At 40.3% G+C, this 17103-nt stretch overlaps 1 protein-coding gene across 17 annotated transcripts in view; it reads right to left on the bottom strand.

The window, feature by feature from the left end:
* Positions 1-17103, bottom strand: part of SIPA1L1 (signal induced proliferation associated 1 like 1) — a 417008-nt gene that overhangs the window by 11005 nt on the left and 388900 nt on the right. For all 17 annotated transcript variants that reach the window (XM_077122897.1, XM_077122901.1, XM_077122902.1 and 14 more), the window contains 3 exons: positions 9329-9568; positions 8394-8559; positions 2410-2656 (listed from right to left, as the gene is read on the bottom strand). In XM_077122897.1, coding sequence (XP_076979012.1) covers positions 2410-2656; positions 8394-8559; positions 9329-9568 — 653 coding nt within the window. The remainder of the gene's footprint in view (positions 1-2409; positions 2657-8393; positions 8560-9328; positions 9569-17103) is intronic.

Below are 17103 nucleotides of genomic sequence, written 5' to 3'. Positions count from 1 at the left end.
GATGACAGGAGGGACATGGATAAGGGTGGGCTGAGAGCTAAAGAATCCTACAGGGAGAACACATGCTGGGCAAGTAGGAGATGTGGAGAAACTACGCTCCAGAAAAGCAGCAGAAGGAAATGAAATGTGAGGTATGAGTGGACACAGAGAGCCATAAAAGCTGTAGCAGAATACAAAGAAGGAAAAGGGCAGAAGGGGGTGGGGTTACAGAGGTATGTATAATAAACAAGCAAGAACACAAGATCCCATAATAGGTGTTGGCTGTGGGCCGGGGCTATGAGGATGGGAGCAGACCCTGGAATGGGACTGGTCACACAGGGGAGAAAAGAAGAGAACATAGTCCCAAGTATGGCTCAATAATACTGGGATCTAATTGGGTCACAGAGCAGGCCAAGTATATATGAACCAAAGTCAAGAATAGAGAGGGGCCCTATTATCAACAAGCCATTTCTTGAAACAGTAAGACTTGCTTGTTCACACAATCAGTGAATGAATCAACAAATGACTGTTTGACACTAGAGGCTATGTCCCGCCTGGGAAAGCCAGGGAGTGATTGTAAGTCTGGGTTACTGTGGTGGCTGTGGGGAGCCAACAGATACAATCCTCTAAAAAACAACAGTCATCTTGGGTTAGTCAAACTTGGCCAATTATAACAGCAGCTAAGATGTTTGGTAAAAATAGTGATTTCCAGGCCATTCCTTTGGAGAGTTCAACTTGGCAGGTCTTGGGAAGGGTCTGGGAATCTGAATTTTTAACAAGCACCCCAGGTATTAGGGTCAGGAAGGGTTGAGTGTCCATACTGTGTGGTGTCTGGGATCACAGGAGGGCAGAGGTTGAAAGAGGGATCACTGAATAGAGACAGTGTGAGCATGGAAGTGGGACTCACCTCCAGTTATCATTCAAATTACTACTGTATTTCCTAGTATAACTTATGTAGACAGCTTAATTGAACACCATAAGTACATGGAACCTTGAGAAGGGCATGAGATTTTGTTGGTTTGTCCAGAGTAAAGCCCCAATAAATGCCAGAGTGATATGAACAGTGAATAAAAAAGTATCTGCAAAGTCCCCTTTGGGGAATGGTGAGAAAGGGGGAAAATTCAACTTCCCCAAGTTGAATTCTTGATATTCTCACAAGCAGTGGGGACAACCAAAGGGATAGGCTGAGCCCTCAATCTTGGGGTTTGTTCATATGAAACTTAACCCCACAAAGGATAGGTTAAGCCTACTTAAAATTAGGCCTAAGAGTCACTCCCAAGAGAACTTCTTTTGTTGCTCAGATGTGGCCTCTCTCTCCAGCCAACACAACAAGCAAACTTACTGCCTTCCCCCGTCTATGTGAGACATGACTCCCAGGGATGTGGATCTTCCTGGCAACGTGGGACAGAAATCCTAGAATGAGCTGAGACTCAGCATCAAGGGATTGAGAAAAACCCTAGAATGAGCTGAGACTCAGCATCAAGCGATTGAGAAAACCTTCTCGACCAAAAGGGGGAAGAGCAAAACGAGGCAAAATAAAGTATCAATGGCTGAGAGATTCCAAAAAGAGTTGAGAGGTTATGCAGGGGTTATTCTTACACATTAAACAGATATCACCTTGTTAGTCAAGATGTAATGGAGAGGCTGGAGGGAACTGCCTGAAAATGTAGAGCTGTGTTCCAGTAACCATGTTTCTTGATGATGATTGTATAATGATATAGCTTTCACAATGTGACTGTGTGATTGTGAAAACCTTGTGTCTGATGCTCCTTTTATCTACCTTATCAACAATTTTAACAAGCACCCCAGGTGACTATTAGGGTCAGGGAGGGTTGAGTGTCTACACTGTGTGTTTTGGGATCACAGGAGGGTAGAGGTTGAAAGAGAACTTCATTCCTAAGGTGTATGAAGGCCTCTGCAACGGGAGAGACTGGGAGAGAAGGGCACGTGCTACTGAAGAGGAAGAAGTACTCCCTCTGGCTGCTGTAAATACTCTCATCCGACAGGGTTCTATGCAAGGCCGTCTTGAGGTGGGGGTGGTAGGGAAGGGAATAAAAATAAATACTAGGGGAAACAAATGTTAAAAGAAATTTAGATTGAAATGCCAGTGATCAATGAAAGGGAGGGGTAAGGGGTATGGTATGTATGAATTTTTTCCGATTGTCTTTTTATTTCTTTTTCTGAATTGATGCAAATGTTCTAAGAAATGATGATGATGATGAATATGCAACTATGTGATGATATTGTGAATTACTGATTATATATGTAGAACGGAATGATCGTAAGTTAAGAATGTTTGTGTTTGTTGTTATATGTATTTTTTTAATTAAAAATTAATGAAAAAAGAAAAAAAATTGAGAGGCAACTGTTTCTGAGGACAACTGGCCACAACAAACTAGGCTGGTTAGCTGCAGCTGAAAATAAACTTACCGTGCAATGACTTCATCCCTAAGGTGTACGAAGGCCTCCGCAAGGGGAGAGACTTGGGGAGAGAAGGGTACGTGCTACTGAAGAGGACATCGTTGGGCAAAGCTTGGTCCAGAAGTGACGCCCTGGAGGGGAAGAAGTGCTCCCTCTGGCTGCTGTAAATACTCTCATCCGACAGGGTTCTATGCAAGGTCCGTCTTGAGGTGGGGGTGGCAGGGAAGGGGGACTGAGGAGAGGAGAGCGCATGGAACTGGAAAAGTGTCAAAACAAGAGAAAGTAAATTTTCTGGTTCAGATACCAGAGTCCAAGGGTGGGGGGTGGGGGTGGGGTTTAACAAAGTCACTGCTCCAGATGCATCCCATCAAATTCTCGAGTCCTAACAAGGCACACTTTTAGGGCCCACCTTCTATGCAGACATCCTCAAGAAAATAAGAGTTCCTGTCATCATTTCCTCACAGCCCAGCATGCTGCCTGGATCCTATCAGTGCTCAATACATACTTCACATATGTGATTAAGGGGATTTATTGATATTGTGTAGTGGTTAAAGACAGGGATTGAACAATGTGGTAGTTAGATTCAGTTGTCAACTTGGCCAGGTGAAGGCACCTAGTTCTATTGCTGTGAACATGAGCCAATGGTACGTGAACCTTATCTGTTCCTGATTACATCTGCAGTCTGCTAGGAGGCAGGCCTGCTGCAATGAATGATGTTTGACTTAATTGGCTGGTGCTTAAATGAGAGAGCGCAATATAGCACAGCCCAAGCAGCTCAGCATTCCACATCTCAGCACTTCCAGCTCAGCCCAGGCCTTTAGAGATGCAGAGAGAAATCACCCTGGGGAAAGATGTTGGAACCCAGAGGCCTGGAGAGAAGACCAGCAGAGACCATCCTGTGCCTTCCCACGTAAGAAAGAACCTCAGTGGAAAGTTAGCTGCCTTTCCTCTGAAGAACTAACAAAATAAATCCCCTCTTATTAAAAGCCAATCCTCCTCTGGTGTGTTGAATTCTGCAGCTAGCAAACTAGAACAAACAAAATTAAGTTTCATTGGGTCCTGGGTCTTTGACCAAGGCATACAATCTCTCTGACCCTCCAATTTCCTTGTCTACGAAATGGGGACAAAACACCATTTGTGAATGTTATAAAGATTAAACGAAATGCTGGACAGATTACATTGGTGTGTATCACTGGTATTAATAAATAATGTGATGGTCTCCAGGGAAACAGAGAGCTACATGCCAGGAACAGTATCCTCAGAAGCTTGTCAAGTGGTAATGTGTTTGCTGGGTAACAAGACCATTTGATCATCTAATATATATTAACTCAAATAATAGGTGGCTCTTGATAAACAGTAAATACTAAGCTATGCTAACTGAACTTCTCAAGGTAGATATATTACATGAGTTCTGGAGACAATTTATTTTTTGTAGATAGGATTCTACCCATGAAATAAAAATAGGAAAATCAGCTTTATAAATGACAAACATTCAATTCCAGACAGATGCAACTCTTGTTGATGTCTTTTGTTTTGTGACTAAATTTGATTTGACTTGAAGTTTTTCTACCAACAGCAAGCATCTGAGAATCCTGTTCGCTGAGAAACAACAGATGCTCTAATGATATTTAAATATCTAGCAACACTTTGGGTGGACAACGGTGGCTCAGTGGCAGAGTTCTCACCTGCCATGCCAGAGACCCGGGTTCAATTCCTGATGCCTGCCCATGTGAAGAAAAAATTATCTAGTAACATATTTTAAAAACCAACATAGCATTCTAATGGGAATGACAAAGTTATCCTTATTTGGTCTCACACTGTTGCTCACCTTGGCAGTGAGAACAAAGAGGAGAACAGGTCAAAGTGTGAGTAGGAGGTCTGTGTCACTACTGATTTCCCATGACACTTTGAAAAGGCAGAGAGATAATGATACAGCAATGGCTCTACTTAGGAGACTGATTTCACAGAACTAGAAATAGAGAGTTGATGCTCAAGTTCATTCATGTGCTCTAGGGTCTTAAAATGATTCCTTTCAATAAGCCAAGGGCTAATCAAGTTAAAGCTACCCACAATACGGTGGGCACAGCTGCTGCATAAATATGAAGAAAATATTAATCAAATGCATTGTGAATCAGTCCCAGGTGGAAACAATTTTGCAAAAATTGTGTTCACTTTTAGAAATCCATAATGAGTTAAATCCAAGGTACATAATGGCCTGCCCAGAAAATGAAGCTATTGTGATAAATGTTTTGCAATTCTTTAAGTGGGGAGAACATGGTATGGAAATGATTTCCCTTCTCACTTTATGGAGAATAGTGGGTACTGGTGAGGTTAACTATATTAACCTGTATAAATACATAACTATAAAATTTATTAATTTTTATTTATTATTACTATTTTTTTTCATGTGTAGGTACCAGTAATTGAACCCAGGTCTCTGGCATGGCAGGCAAGAACTTTGCCTGCTGAGCCACCATGGCTTGCCCTAAAATTTATTTTTAATTTTAGTTAAAAATAAAGAAATTCAAGCCCTATTCTTTCTCTCCATCTGCAAGGTCCTAGGACTATCACATAAGGGTCCCATCTACCAGGACAGATCTCAGATCTCCTTATTCAAAAATTGCTGTTTATCTTTTTCAGCAGCTCTAGCTTTAGCAAAGCAATTTCCTTTTCCAGTGGGTAACTTCACCCTATTTTACAAGAGAGCAATTCTCTCTGCCAATTCTAGTTTCAGCCTGTTTGGGAAATTTTAATATACTTCAAGGCAGTAAACCACTGCCTCGAGGAGCTCCTTTGAGCAGCATGTGTTAATAAAAGTTATAGCATCCTGCACTAAAGGGAGCAGGGTAGGAAATGGAAGGAAGCAACTTGCCTGGATGTTTTATGCCTATTAGAAAGTAGCAGGATCTAATCTTGCCCCCAAGTGTTCAAATGACCCCTTACCCCATCCCTCCCAACTCCAATCTTACAGGAGTGGAAATTCAACCCCTAAGGATTCCTTACAGCACCAATGCTCAGGAAAAAAAGATGCCCATGTTACTCTCTCCCCCCATCAGAGAAACTGCTTTCTCAGTTCTACATATTAGGCTTCCATGTTATGATGTTATTTGAAGAAGGATTCTAGAACTTTAAAACTATTTGGGACCATTGATCTACTCTGGTCCTTAAATTCACAGCCAAGGAAAGGGGCCTGGAGAAGTGGTATCAAGTCTTCTGTTCTCTCACACTTCCCGGTTTCCCTGGTTATCAGTGACAGGCATTACTTCTACCAAGCAGGGTGTTCAGTTTTTCCTAAACAATGGAGACCTATGACACCTTTTCCTTTGGTCTATATTGGAAGTTGTTAGCTGGAAAGCAGCACAAACAGTTTACATTGTGGTCTGTTCCCCTGTCAGACTGCAGGACCCTCTGGGAAAAATCCCCATCCCTGCCGGCCAGTGAGGCTTCTTAGAAGGTAGCTGCCATTTTCCTTGAGGCAGGAGTTCACAGCAGCTGTGTGGAGCCCTGAAGCCAACCGTGTGCCCAGCAGAGCAGTGTCATATCCTGTAGCAGACACCTCTCTCTCCTGGCAAAGTGAAGGGCGTAATGGGAGTATGGGAGTGACCCTGCCATTTGATACTAACGATTTTTCATAGGTAGCACTTGCTAGCCAAGGGAGCAAATGTGGCAAATGAGTGGGGTTCCAAGCATCACAGCCTAAAGATGCTACTCCTAATACTCTTGAGAGCCTAGAGCCATGCCTGGCTTGCACTACTCAAAAGCATGCTGGCCTCACAGACACGCAGAGAGAGCCCCGATCATTCAGACAATGAATCTCAGAAGACACATGGAGCTGCCTAGTTGAATTCTTCTAAAGCCAAATCAGCTAAAAAAAAAAATCAAACTGGAGGGTGGGCCATGGTGGCTCAGTGGCAGAGTTCTCGCCTGCCATGCTGGAGACCTGGGTTCGATTCCCAGTGCCTGTCCATACAAACAAATAAATAAATAAATAAACAAACTTAAAAAGAATGAAACTAGAGAAATCAGAGTATAGTTCTAACTTCTGCTCACCTTTTAAAATGCAGTGGTTTAGTCAGTAAAAAGTACTTTCTTTGCAAAGATGCTTATGGTAATACAGTCAAACATGAAGAAAATGTACCCCCATTTCAAGTATGGGTGTTAAAGTAATTCATTTTGGAAATAAAAGCCTAGGACCTGGAATAAGGGCAGCACAGACATTTGCCTTCAATTATTTCCAATGCATGAGTAAGTCAAAAGAATGAGATGTTAAATTAGAAATTGGAAGAAAGATTCATTTCATGGCAAATTTTGTCTTCTTATAGTCTCAAAGGAAAAATCTGAAATAATTTTTATGTTGAATCTGATACTAAGCATTTTTATGATATCTCTTTGGGTTTTTATGGATAAAGAAAGCAGTTTCAAGAGCTATCTTTTGCAAGGTTGCTAAGGAAACCATTTGTGCCCTGGGTGATGAGTCAGAACTGTTAAATGCTAGCTTATAAACAGAAATTTCAGATACCAAGAATAGCCTATCTTTAAAATGATTATTATGTTAATGTTTATGTTCATAAATTAATTTTTATCAAAACCCCTGAATGCTCCTTGAAGTACATTTAACTCATGAATTGCTGATTTTTTTTAAGTTTTGGAGGTACAGTTAGTTGACCTATGTGTGGGAAAAAAACCACACACACAAATGCACATACTAGAATGGCAGTGGGAAAGCATGGATGCAACAAGACCACACAGCTTTTCCGACCTGTCATCTCTTTGAAGATGGTGAGTGTTTAAGTAAAGACTCTAGCTTCCATTTTCCATTAATTCTCAAAGTTCTTCTTAAATTAAACTTTCTAGTTATTACAGATAATTTACCTAAGAACCTACAGTACAGAAAGCTTTAAAGTTTATTCCTCGACTTTCCCAGGGATGGAAGCTACCCAATATACGTCAGACAGAAATACTTGGGGCCCCAGCTCAATAAACACCAGCTCCTATCCCTGCGAGGCTGGCCACAGCTAGTGTATGCCAGGGACCTGGTAAGTGACATCTGTCAATCAGTCTATTGGCAAAAGAGGCCAAGCATCTGTGCAGCCAATTGTGAGAACGCATGCCTTAGAGGACAAGAAAGCAGAGAGACTCAGGTAGGCTTTAAGACACCTCTGAGCTGAGGAGACAGAACAAACCCTTCCTGAGGCCTGCCACTGACACACAAACATAAACTCTAAACTCTCCCAGGGGAAGAAGCCTGAGTTTTTGAGAAGGCATTTAAAATAAAGTCCAGAATTTTAAGAGTGAAGTAGAGGGAAGGCTTTATAAAGGAAAGAAAGTCTGCAAAGTTCTGACTTTGGAGTGTGTAGATGCATTTTGCTGGAGAGAAGACAGAAGAGGCAGCTGTGTATTTTGCGGGGAGGAGTTGGGGGGGAGGAGTTGGGTGGGAGGAGATGACCCTCCACGCAGCTGCTGTGTGTGACTCAAGAGCACACAATACATCACCAGCAGGCTGGTCTTCAGGGAGGACGGGCCAGGTCAGACTGGCTGGGTTCAGGGGGGATGGGCCAGGTCAGACTGCAGAGGGCAGGAAGCAAATTGGAGGTATTTGTGGGAGGAGGAGGCCCTGGAAAAAATGTACTAAAACATTTACAGAGAACTTTACATCTTATCAGGAAGGTCATAGGTGTTTCTGTAGAGTTCTGAGGAGCAATGTCATATGAGTGATGTTCAAGGAAGAGTGTAGCTTGTTTATTCCAATAAACAATATGTTAGAGTATGTTAGAAGAGCCATGGGGATATGGACAGATTCATATAAACAAACTGAAGGGATGTGGCTACAGAAATCGAACATTTGTAAATATACTGAACTAATTATTGGAAAGATTGGGTGATGGTTGGAACTGGGATATAATGAAGAGCTGGCAACCAACAGTTCCTGAAAGGCGTAATTCATGTCTGGCCTCTCTTAGATTATGATTTACCCCAAGCTCTATGTGATGTACCTTAAAATTCTTCTGTGATTCGGCAGTTGGGCTTTCAAGGTCAATCAGTTTCTTTAGATCCTCCTCAATGGTGGACTTGGAGGTTGGCTTAGGGGATGCCCCGAGGTCCCTGGTTGAAGCACGGAGCCTGGCATGGGCTATTTCATTGCCATCACTCTGATGGCGCCTTGAAAGAAAGGGAAAAGACAGAAACCAAGTTAACAAGGTCAACTCAAGGATAAGATGGGCTCTGAGGGATGTAAGTCAATGGAGTAATAGAAAAAGAGAAAAAAATAGAATTACTTCTGTTTAATCACATCAGAATCTACTCAGATAAATGCTTATTAAAACAAAACCAATTTGAAACACAAAATAAAGTCTAATTAATGCATAACTCATATAGGAAACTAATAGTTCTACTAAGCCAAAATTAGCAACAGACTGCTTAGAACACAGGTTATGAATCCCAAATGCAAACCTTGCACAAACAAAAATAAAATAATTGAACAGATTTTTTTTTCTTTCCATTGGGTTGGCAAGAAGTACTTTATATTTGGGAGTATTTACTTTCTGATATTCTCCCTGGTGCCTAATGATTCAGTTAAGAGCATGATACGAAGGCATGGCGAATATTCTCAAGGGGGCAAGTATAGTCTTAGCTGCATCAGAGGGTCGATTATTCTGAAGTGGGTTCTTAAAATGTACTCTTCCCTAAGATATCTAAGATCTCCAAATCCCAATGTTTTTCAAAGCATCTTTAAGGAACAAAGTAAATAATTTAAGACACGTTTTAATTAAAACAATAAAATCCTCTGATGGAACCAACCTCTCCCCCACTCTCCCTACCCACCCCCAGCCCGGCCTCTGCTGTGGTAGAAGCACCACCCCCCAACCTTCTCTGTTCTCTGCCACATTAAAAGAAAGTCACCCAGCAAAAGAAGCAAGATAGTTCTTACTTTCTTGTGTCCATAAACCCCACAGAATTGATGGTTCCTTCGGGTTTTTTCCATCCAATCAGATACTTGCTAGTAGCTCCCTGGCGAGGGTAGAAAGTCCTCGGCCCGGATGACGAGGAGGAGGAGGAGGAGAAGGAGGGTGCGAGCTGTGAGGAGGTGGCAGGATGAAGCTCTTCTTTAGGTGAACTTCTGGCACTGGTGAAAACTACTGGGCTGGCAGAGTGTCGGGAGCTCATGGTACTGAGAAGAAGCAGAAAATGACAAAACGACCCAGTGTGCACATGTACATCCTGGGGTCATTAAGTCAGTAATAAAAGTGTCATCCAAGAGAGGCTTATGGCCGTGTTAAAGAACAATGTACATCTTATAAACTGTTAATGGAGGGGGATGGCTAAGACTTGCTTTCTGCCTACAATTTAGATGTCTTCTGTCAAAGAGACATGGTCGTGGGGCTTAGTCTCCATGTCAAATTAAACAGTGCAAATAATTAAAACAGTCAGAAAGACTTTCAAACTGTTGGCACCACTGAAGTTTGTTCGAGTCAACTCAGGAAGAGACAAATGACAGGAAAGACAGCAGTAAAAGGTCTAGTGTCTCAATGGCTACCTGTCTTGTTTTCCTCAGAACTAGGGCTTGTGGGGACCCTCCCCAGGGTCAAGCCAGGTGGGGAGAGGACAGTGAATTAGGATACAGTTTTCCACACATTCCTATCCAAGGCCAAAGGGGCACACTGACTTCTTCCCCATGGTATTTGCCATGGATATCTACCCTTGAAAAAGTTGCTCATCAATGTATTTTCAACTTTCAAGATTACAAAAGGGCTAAAAGAGAGAGCTACCAATTACACTTTGAAAACTTATACAAGATGGAATTTCCAAAACTGGGGGTGAGAGTTTAAGTTTACTAAAAATTTAGGGTGCCTTTAAACTGTAGGATTTCCATGCTTCCTTCCCAGTAATCTCACAAGATCTGTGTTCAAGCTACTTAAGCCCTGCTGAGTTCTCCAGTTTAAGATGAGATATAGGATGGCTGACTTTCAGTATAATCTTTAAGTTACTAAGGGTTTAATGAACAATTTTGGTCCCAAAGCATTCTCATCTGAATTTCTTTTTGTCAGGAACAAACGCTCCTGATCTGAATAAAGCATGGGCTTTAGTTAATAACATCAAAATTGATTCCTTAGCGGTGGCAAATGCATAATAATGTAAACTGGTAACAATAGGGGAAACTGGGTGAGGGGTATATGAGAATTCTTTCTACTATTTCACAACTTTTTTTGTAGAACTAAAACTATTCTAAAATAAAATGCATATTATAAAAATGGAGGAAGAATAAAAACAAAAACCCATTAATGTCCTGAGATAATATGTATGGGGGAAAATGAATCTTGACCCTCCACACCTCAAACCTACATAAAAATCGATTTCTGCTAGATTGTATAGCTAAATGTAGATCCAAAGATTCTGGACTATAATATGGAAGAATGTCACTACAATAGAGGGAAAGTTTGTTTAACTAGAATCATTAAGGAAAGGATTGAAATAAAGAACTCCTATTTTTCAAAAGACACAAGGATTGGATCATATATGCAAAACAGACATCCAACAATGGGCTCCTAACCAGAAGATATAAATAATTCCTAAAAATCAGTCATACAGACAACCCAATAGAAAAATGGAAAAACATCTTGAAAAGGGATATCACAAAAGAGGATAACAAAAGGTCAATAAGCACAGGTGCTTAACAACATCAGCTATTACGTCAATGCAAATTAAAACTACAATAAGAGACTGTGCTATACACCACCAGAATGGCTAAAATGAAATAGACTGAGGATATGAAATGCTGGAAAGAATGTGATGCAACTACAACTCTCCAATACTGCTGGTAGAAGTGGTAACCTGTTAGAACCACTTTGGGAACTAGTTCAGTCTCTACTAAAGTTGAATATATGTATAGCCTGTGACTTAGCAATCCACTACAAGTATATACTTAAAAGAAATGCAAAAATATGATCATCAAAGGAACAGGATACAAAAATTTATAATGTCTCCAAATTGGAAGCAATCCAAATGGTCAACAACAGTATTATGGGTAAATCAACTGTGGTATATTCATACAATGTAAATACAATATAGCAATGATGCTACACTAATGCTATCTACAACATATGGATAAATCTCACCCATACAATGTTGACTTAAAGACCCAAGAAACATAATACATATGAGTCCATTTGTTTAAAGTTCAGAAACAGGTAGAATGAATCTATGATTTTATGACTCACGTTTGTGTTTTTCTTAGGGAGGACATGGGTAGTAACAGGGAAAGGGTGGTCTGGGGTGGGGGGCAGTCATGGATGTTGGCAATGTTTGAGTTCTTGATCTGGGTAGTGATTACATGGATGTGCTCACTTTGTGAAAATTTACCCAGACGTACACTTACAATCTGTGCCCTTTTCTGGATCCATGTTATACTTCCCTGAAAACAACCCACAAACAGCAAAAGGAAAGGGCCTTAAAGGAGAAGTCCTAGTCAGCCAGTGCTGCTCTGCTAACAGACTGCAGGGTGTGGGGCAGGAATGGAATACAGAGCAAAGATGATCTTGAGGGTTTTCCATACCAATTAAGCCTCATTACTTCAGACCAAATAGAACCATCTCCTTTCTTTTTTTTTTTTTTTTATTATTTGTTAATTTTATTGAAATAATCAATGCGTTCACAGTGCACATTATTAGTCATTTATAGATGCAGCAAGTGAGGGAAAGGACATGTCTTATACCCTTAGGAATGTCCAAAACACACTGAGGAGTGGAGTTACTAAGTTCTGCACCCATGATCCAAGTTTGATGCTGACTTCTTTACATCTCATAACAGATATTTTTCGCATGACTTATAGAAACAAAAACAGAAAGATTTAATCACTTGTCCAAAATCACAGCACTGTAAGGCATCTGAATCCAAGCAGTTTTCAGCCAAACCTTCTTGTTGAATTAATTCACTACAACTGCTTCTCTTTGTTTGCTAGGCTAATAATAATAATAATAATAATAAAGTAGCTTTCATGCATTGCATTTTTTCTAAGAGCTAGCTATGTTAGATATTTCATTCCATTCTGACTACCGTCATGAAAAGTAAGTGATATTGTCTCCATTTTACAGTGAAAACAAAGAAGCTGAGTGAGAACAAGTAAAATCTCTTCTACATTTCACTGGGAAAATCACAGAGATGGGATGCAAATATTAAACTTTTTTTTTTCTTTCTATTTGGAAATTTATTTATTTATTTTGTTTGTGTCTTTTTTTTTCTTTTTCCTTTTTTTTACTACTATTATTATTTTTATTTTTTTCTCTATATTAACATTCTATATCTTTTTCTGTTGTTTTGCTAGTTCTTCTCCTAAATCGATGCAAATGCACTAAGAAATGATGATCATGCATCTATGTGATGATGTTAAGAATTACTGATTGCATATGTAGAATGGAATGATCTCCTTTATTCTTATAACCAAGTGGACCAGGCTCAAACTTTGCAAAACATTAGCACTTGAACAAAGTTTAGCATAATAATAAAAAAAGACCAGTCTCATTCTAACCTGTCATTTTTTCCCAAATATTTTTCCACCTAGAGAGCAAGAAAAAGATAAACCTACAAAACCTCAAAGGGCAACATAATGTAAAAGCAATGCAATCTAATTTAGCTTTATCTTTTGATAACAAATATTCCATTGGTTTGCTTATAAAATTAAGAAAAGGTGTGCAAAACACTTCCATAAGTGCAGAATATTCCATCAAGAATAAAATTTTAGAACTCTTTTCTTTTTGGCACGGGCAGGCTTTGGGAATTGAACCTGGGTGTCGGGCATGGCAGGCAAGAACTCTGCCAATGAGCCACTGTTGCCCCCTTTTTAATTTTTGGGCTCTGGGATTCGAACCCCAGTCTCTGGCATGGCAGGGGAGAATTCTGCCACTGAGCCACCATTGCATCACCCTCCAGCCCTTTTATGGGAAAGAATAAAAGTGGAAAGGTGACCCCAAAAGGAAAGGAAGCGGGGGAGAGACATGGGGGCAGATAAACTCATACAGAGAGAAACACCCTGAGCTTAACAATGACATGCATTCACAGAACATGGACAGAGAGAGACACTTCTGAAATGGTAAGATTTCAGCCTCTGAGATACTTTAAAATAATATCAGAGGCTTGTGGCTATTTTTTGGTCATTTAGGAGAAAGATTTAATCTTTCAGGCTTGCAGATGTTTCAAACTGACTGTAACTACCTCAGATATTATTAAGATGTGGAAATGGCTCAAGCCTCGACCCTGGGTAGTGTCTGAAGCAGATTTCATAAACTAAAAAACAATTAGGGTAGAACTTAGCTCTCATCTTGGATAATCCTGTGTTTGCTTTAACTCTGATATTCTGCTTTAATTAGTATCCACAAATGAGTGCAGTTGTATTTGAATGGCTAGAGCAGGTTGGTACTGCTCTGAACACTATACCAAAGTTCAGATTGCTGGGCCCTAGCCCTAGAGATTCTGCCTGAGCAGATGGGGGTGCCTAAGAATTTGCACATCTAATGAGTTCCCAGGTGATGCTGATGTGGCTAGTCTGTGTCCCAAGCTTTGAGAACCACGTACCAGAGATACAGCTGAACTGCTCACATTTTACATTTCTGAGCAACTGATGTCTTTAAATGGTAACACTAGTAGTCAAACCTGGAGTTTTCAAAGATTAAATATTTGGTCAAAATAGAAATAATTAGCCATAACAGAAAGTAAACTGTATTGTTCATTAACTTAGAAATTGTTCCTCCATGTTTTACAAAATAGCAATGCTGGTTTTGGCTATATAATGCATGCACTAAAGAAAGAGAAAGAGAAAAGCTTAGAAATGCCAAAGGAAATAGCAGCATACACAGTATATGCACTTTGAGGAGCTCTTTCCTTCCTGCATGCATATAATTACTACTATCATTTCTCTGAGGACCATTCAATTAGCTTCTGTGGTAGACTGTGAACACTTTGAAGGCTTAAATAAGACCACAGACCCTGACATTGGTCTCATCTGTGAACATGATGGCTCACACTGGCTACCAGGTGAAATGTCAACATACCTTTGTTCACTAATGGTTAAAATCAAGACAGCTCTACTTAACAGTGGATCAGATTTAGGAACAAAGGTTAAAGCAAAACCAAATCAATTATGCATTAGCACATTTTTCTTCTTTAACATTTGAAGTAAGGTAAGTTACACATGTGGCCTCTAATTCAGTAGTCATATAAGGATCACCTTGGCGGATCTTTTTTTTTTTTCAGGGATCTTTTAAAACACACATTCTTGGACCCCCATCCTGGGATTTTAATTGAAAACATGTGGGGTGGTGTCTGGGCTATGTACTTTGACAAAAAAATCTCCCCACGTATGCATACCAATTAAGAACTAATGCTGGGAGTGATGCCCCGAAGAATCCCAGAGGGATTCAATCAGTGAGTGGAAAAGTATTTGCAAAGCCCCCTTCGGAGAATGGTGAGAACGGGAAGAAATTCAACTTCCCCAAGTTGAATTCTTGATACTCTCACAAGCAGTGTGGACAACCAAAGGTATAGGCTGGGCCCCCAGTCTTGGGGTTTGTTCATATGAAACTTAACCCCACAAAGGATACGTCAAGCCTACTTAAAATTTAGGCCTAAGAGTCACCCTCAGAGAACCTCTTTTGTTGCTCAGATATGGCCTCTCTCTCCAATCAACACAACAAGCAATCTCATCACCCTCCCCCTGTCTACGTGGGGCATGACTCCTAGGGGTGTGGACCTTCCTGGCAACGTGGAACAGAAATCCTAGAATGAGCTGAGACTCAGCATCAAGGGATTGAGAAAACCTTCTTGACCAAAAGGGGAAAGAGTGAAATGAAACAGTGCCAATGGCTGAGAGATTCCAAACAGAGTCGAGAGGTTATCTTGAAGGTTATTCTTACGCATTGAGTAGATATCACCTTATTATTTAAGATGTAATAGAGAGGCTGGAGGGAACTGCCTGAAAATGTAGAGCTGTGTTCCAGTAGCCATGTTTCTTGAGGATGACTGAATAATGATATAGCTTTCACAATGTGACTGTGTGATTGTGAAAACCTTGTGTCTGATGTTCCTTTATCTACTTCATCAATAAACGAGTAGAACGTATGGAAGAAAAATAAATAATAGGGGGACCCAATGTTAAAATAGATTTAGTTTGAAATGCTAGTGATCAGTGAAAACGAGGGGTAAGGGGTATGGTAGGTATAATCTTTTTTTTTCTGTTTTTGTGTTATTTCTTTTTCTATTGTCTTTTTATTTCTTTTTCTGAATGGATGCAAATGTTCTAAGAAATGATGAATATGCAACTAAGTGATGATATTGTGAATTACTGATTATCTATGTTAATGTTATATTCTGTTTGTTAATTTTTTTAAATTAATAAATAAATTTTAAAAAATTTAAAAAAAGAACTAATGCTGGGATCCAGCAGAATTATCCATATCTGCATGACTTCATCAAAGTCCAATTTATAATTATTTTCAAGATCAAGAAAGTGAAGATCGTTTGGGCTGTGGGTCATCTGCATGCAATGATGTAAGACTTCAGGGCTCAAAACAGCTCTGCTAGAGCCCAGAAACCTGTATTTGTACAAACTTTCAAAAGACTTTCATGTTCCCTAAGGTTCTTCCTATTCTAACGTTTGTCTTCTTCCTTTATGGTTCCATCCGTGAGCCCAGCTGTGAGCAAGGCTCCTTGAAGCTGACACACCCTGATGGTCCCATGGTGAGGGAGAGACACCAACACACTTCATAAAATAGTTTCTGAAGTGGGTTTAATTACAATACAATTAAAATGAAGTTGGAAGTTTTGTACTTTTTAAAGGGGACCTGTGTGACTGGTCTGTTTCATTATTCTGAAGATTTCATTTTAATTTGATATGCTGCAATTCAGTTTTACCCATGATGAGTTGTCTCTACCAAGAATGCAAAAAGTCTCTACTAAAAATGCAATGAGCCAATAATCAGAGTACAAAAGAGAAGAGCAGAAGATACATTAGGAAATGACAATTGTAATACGTGTTACTTTTCTCATTGTGTGAAAAGTGTGTTTCCCTGTAGATGTATGGCCCAACTGGAACCATTAATAATTTAGTCGGGGTGTCTCTGGAGTTTACATGAGAAAACCACTAGCCTTAACTTTTTATATACACTATAGGGGCACTTCCCCTTTCCTAAAAATGGAACGATGTTGGATTATGTCTGGTCATTCTAGGATAAGAATTTTGAAAAGATAGATACACACATACACACAGGATAGCTCATGTAAAAAGAGGAGAAGAGGAAAAGGGGTAACTGAAAATCTGGGACAGTCTGAATCCGTCACACCTGACTGCCTGATGCTCAAAAGAAGCACAAACCAAATGCACTGCAACCTGGGTACTTCACATTTCTAGCTGTGGTGGCAAAACTTTCTAGGAAGAGATGCCGGGCTGACCAATCTGACAAAGTGAAGCCCGTCACGGTGGGTGCTGCCTTAAAGGGGGGAGCTACAGCTGTCTTGCTCACTGGCCCCTTTGCTGACCTTGCAAAAGGATGAACTGTACAGGATTGGGAGACGGAACGTTATCAACCAAAGGCCAATGGCCAACCTAGGGGGACCTGAGATCACCACCTCCTGTGGAAAAACATGTCAGCCACTCTCTGTACAGCTGAAAGCAACTGAAGGGATCACTTGGAAGTCTCTACTATTTGGGCATGGCAC

Source organism: Tamandua tetradactyla, chromosome 12, assembly GCF_023851605.1.
Source record: "Tamandua tetradactyla isolate mTamTet1 chromosome 12, mTamTet1.pri, whole genome shotgun sequence".
Lineage (NCBI taxonomy): Eukaryota > Metazoa > Chordata > Mammalia > Pilosa > Myrmecophagidae > Tamandua > Tamandua tetradactyla.
This window is presented reverse-complemented; position numbering and strand designations above follow the sequence as displayed.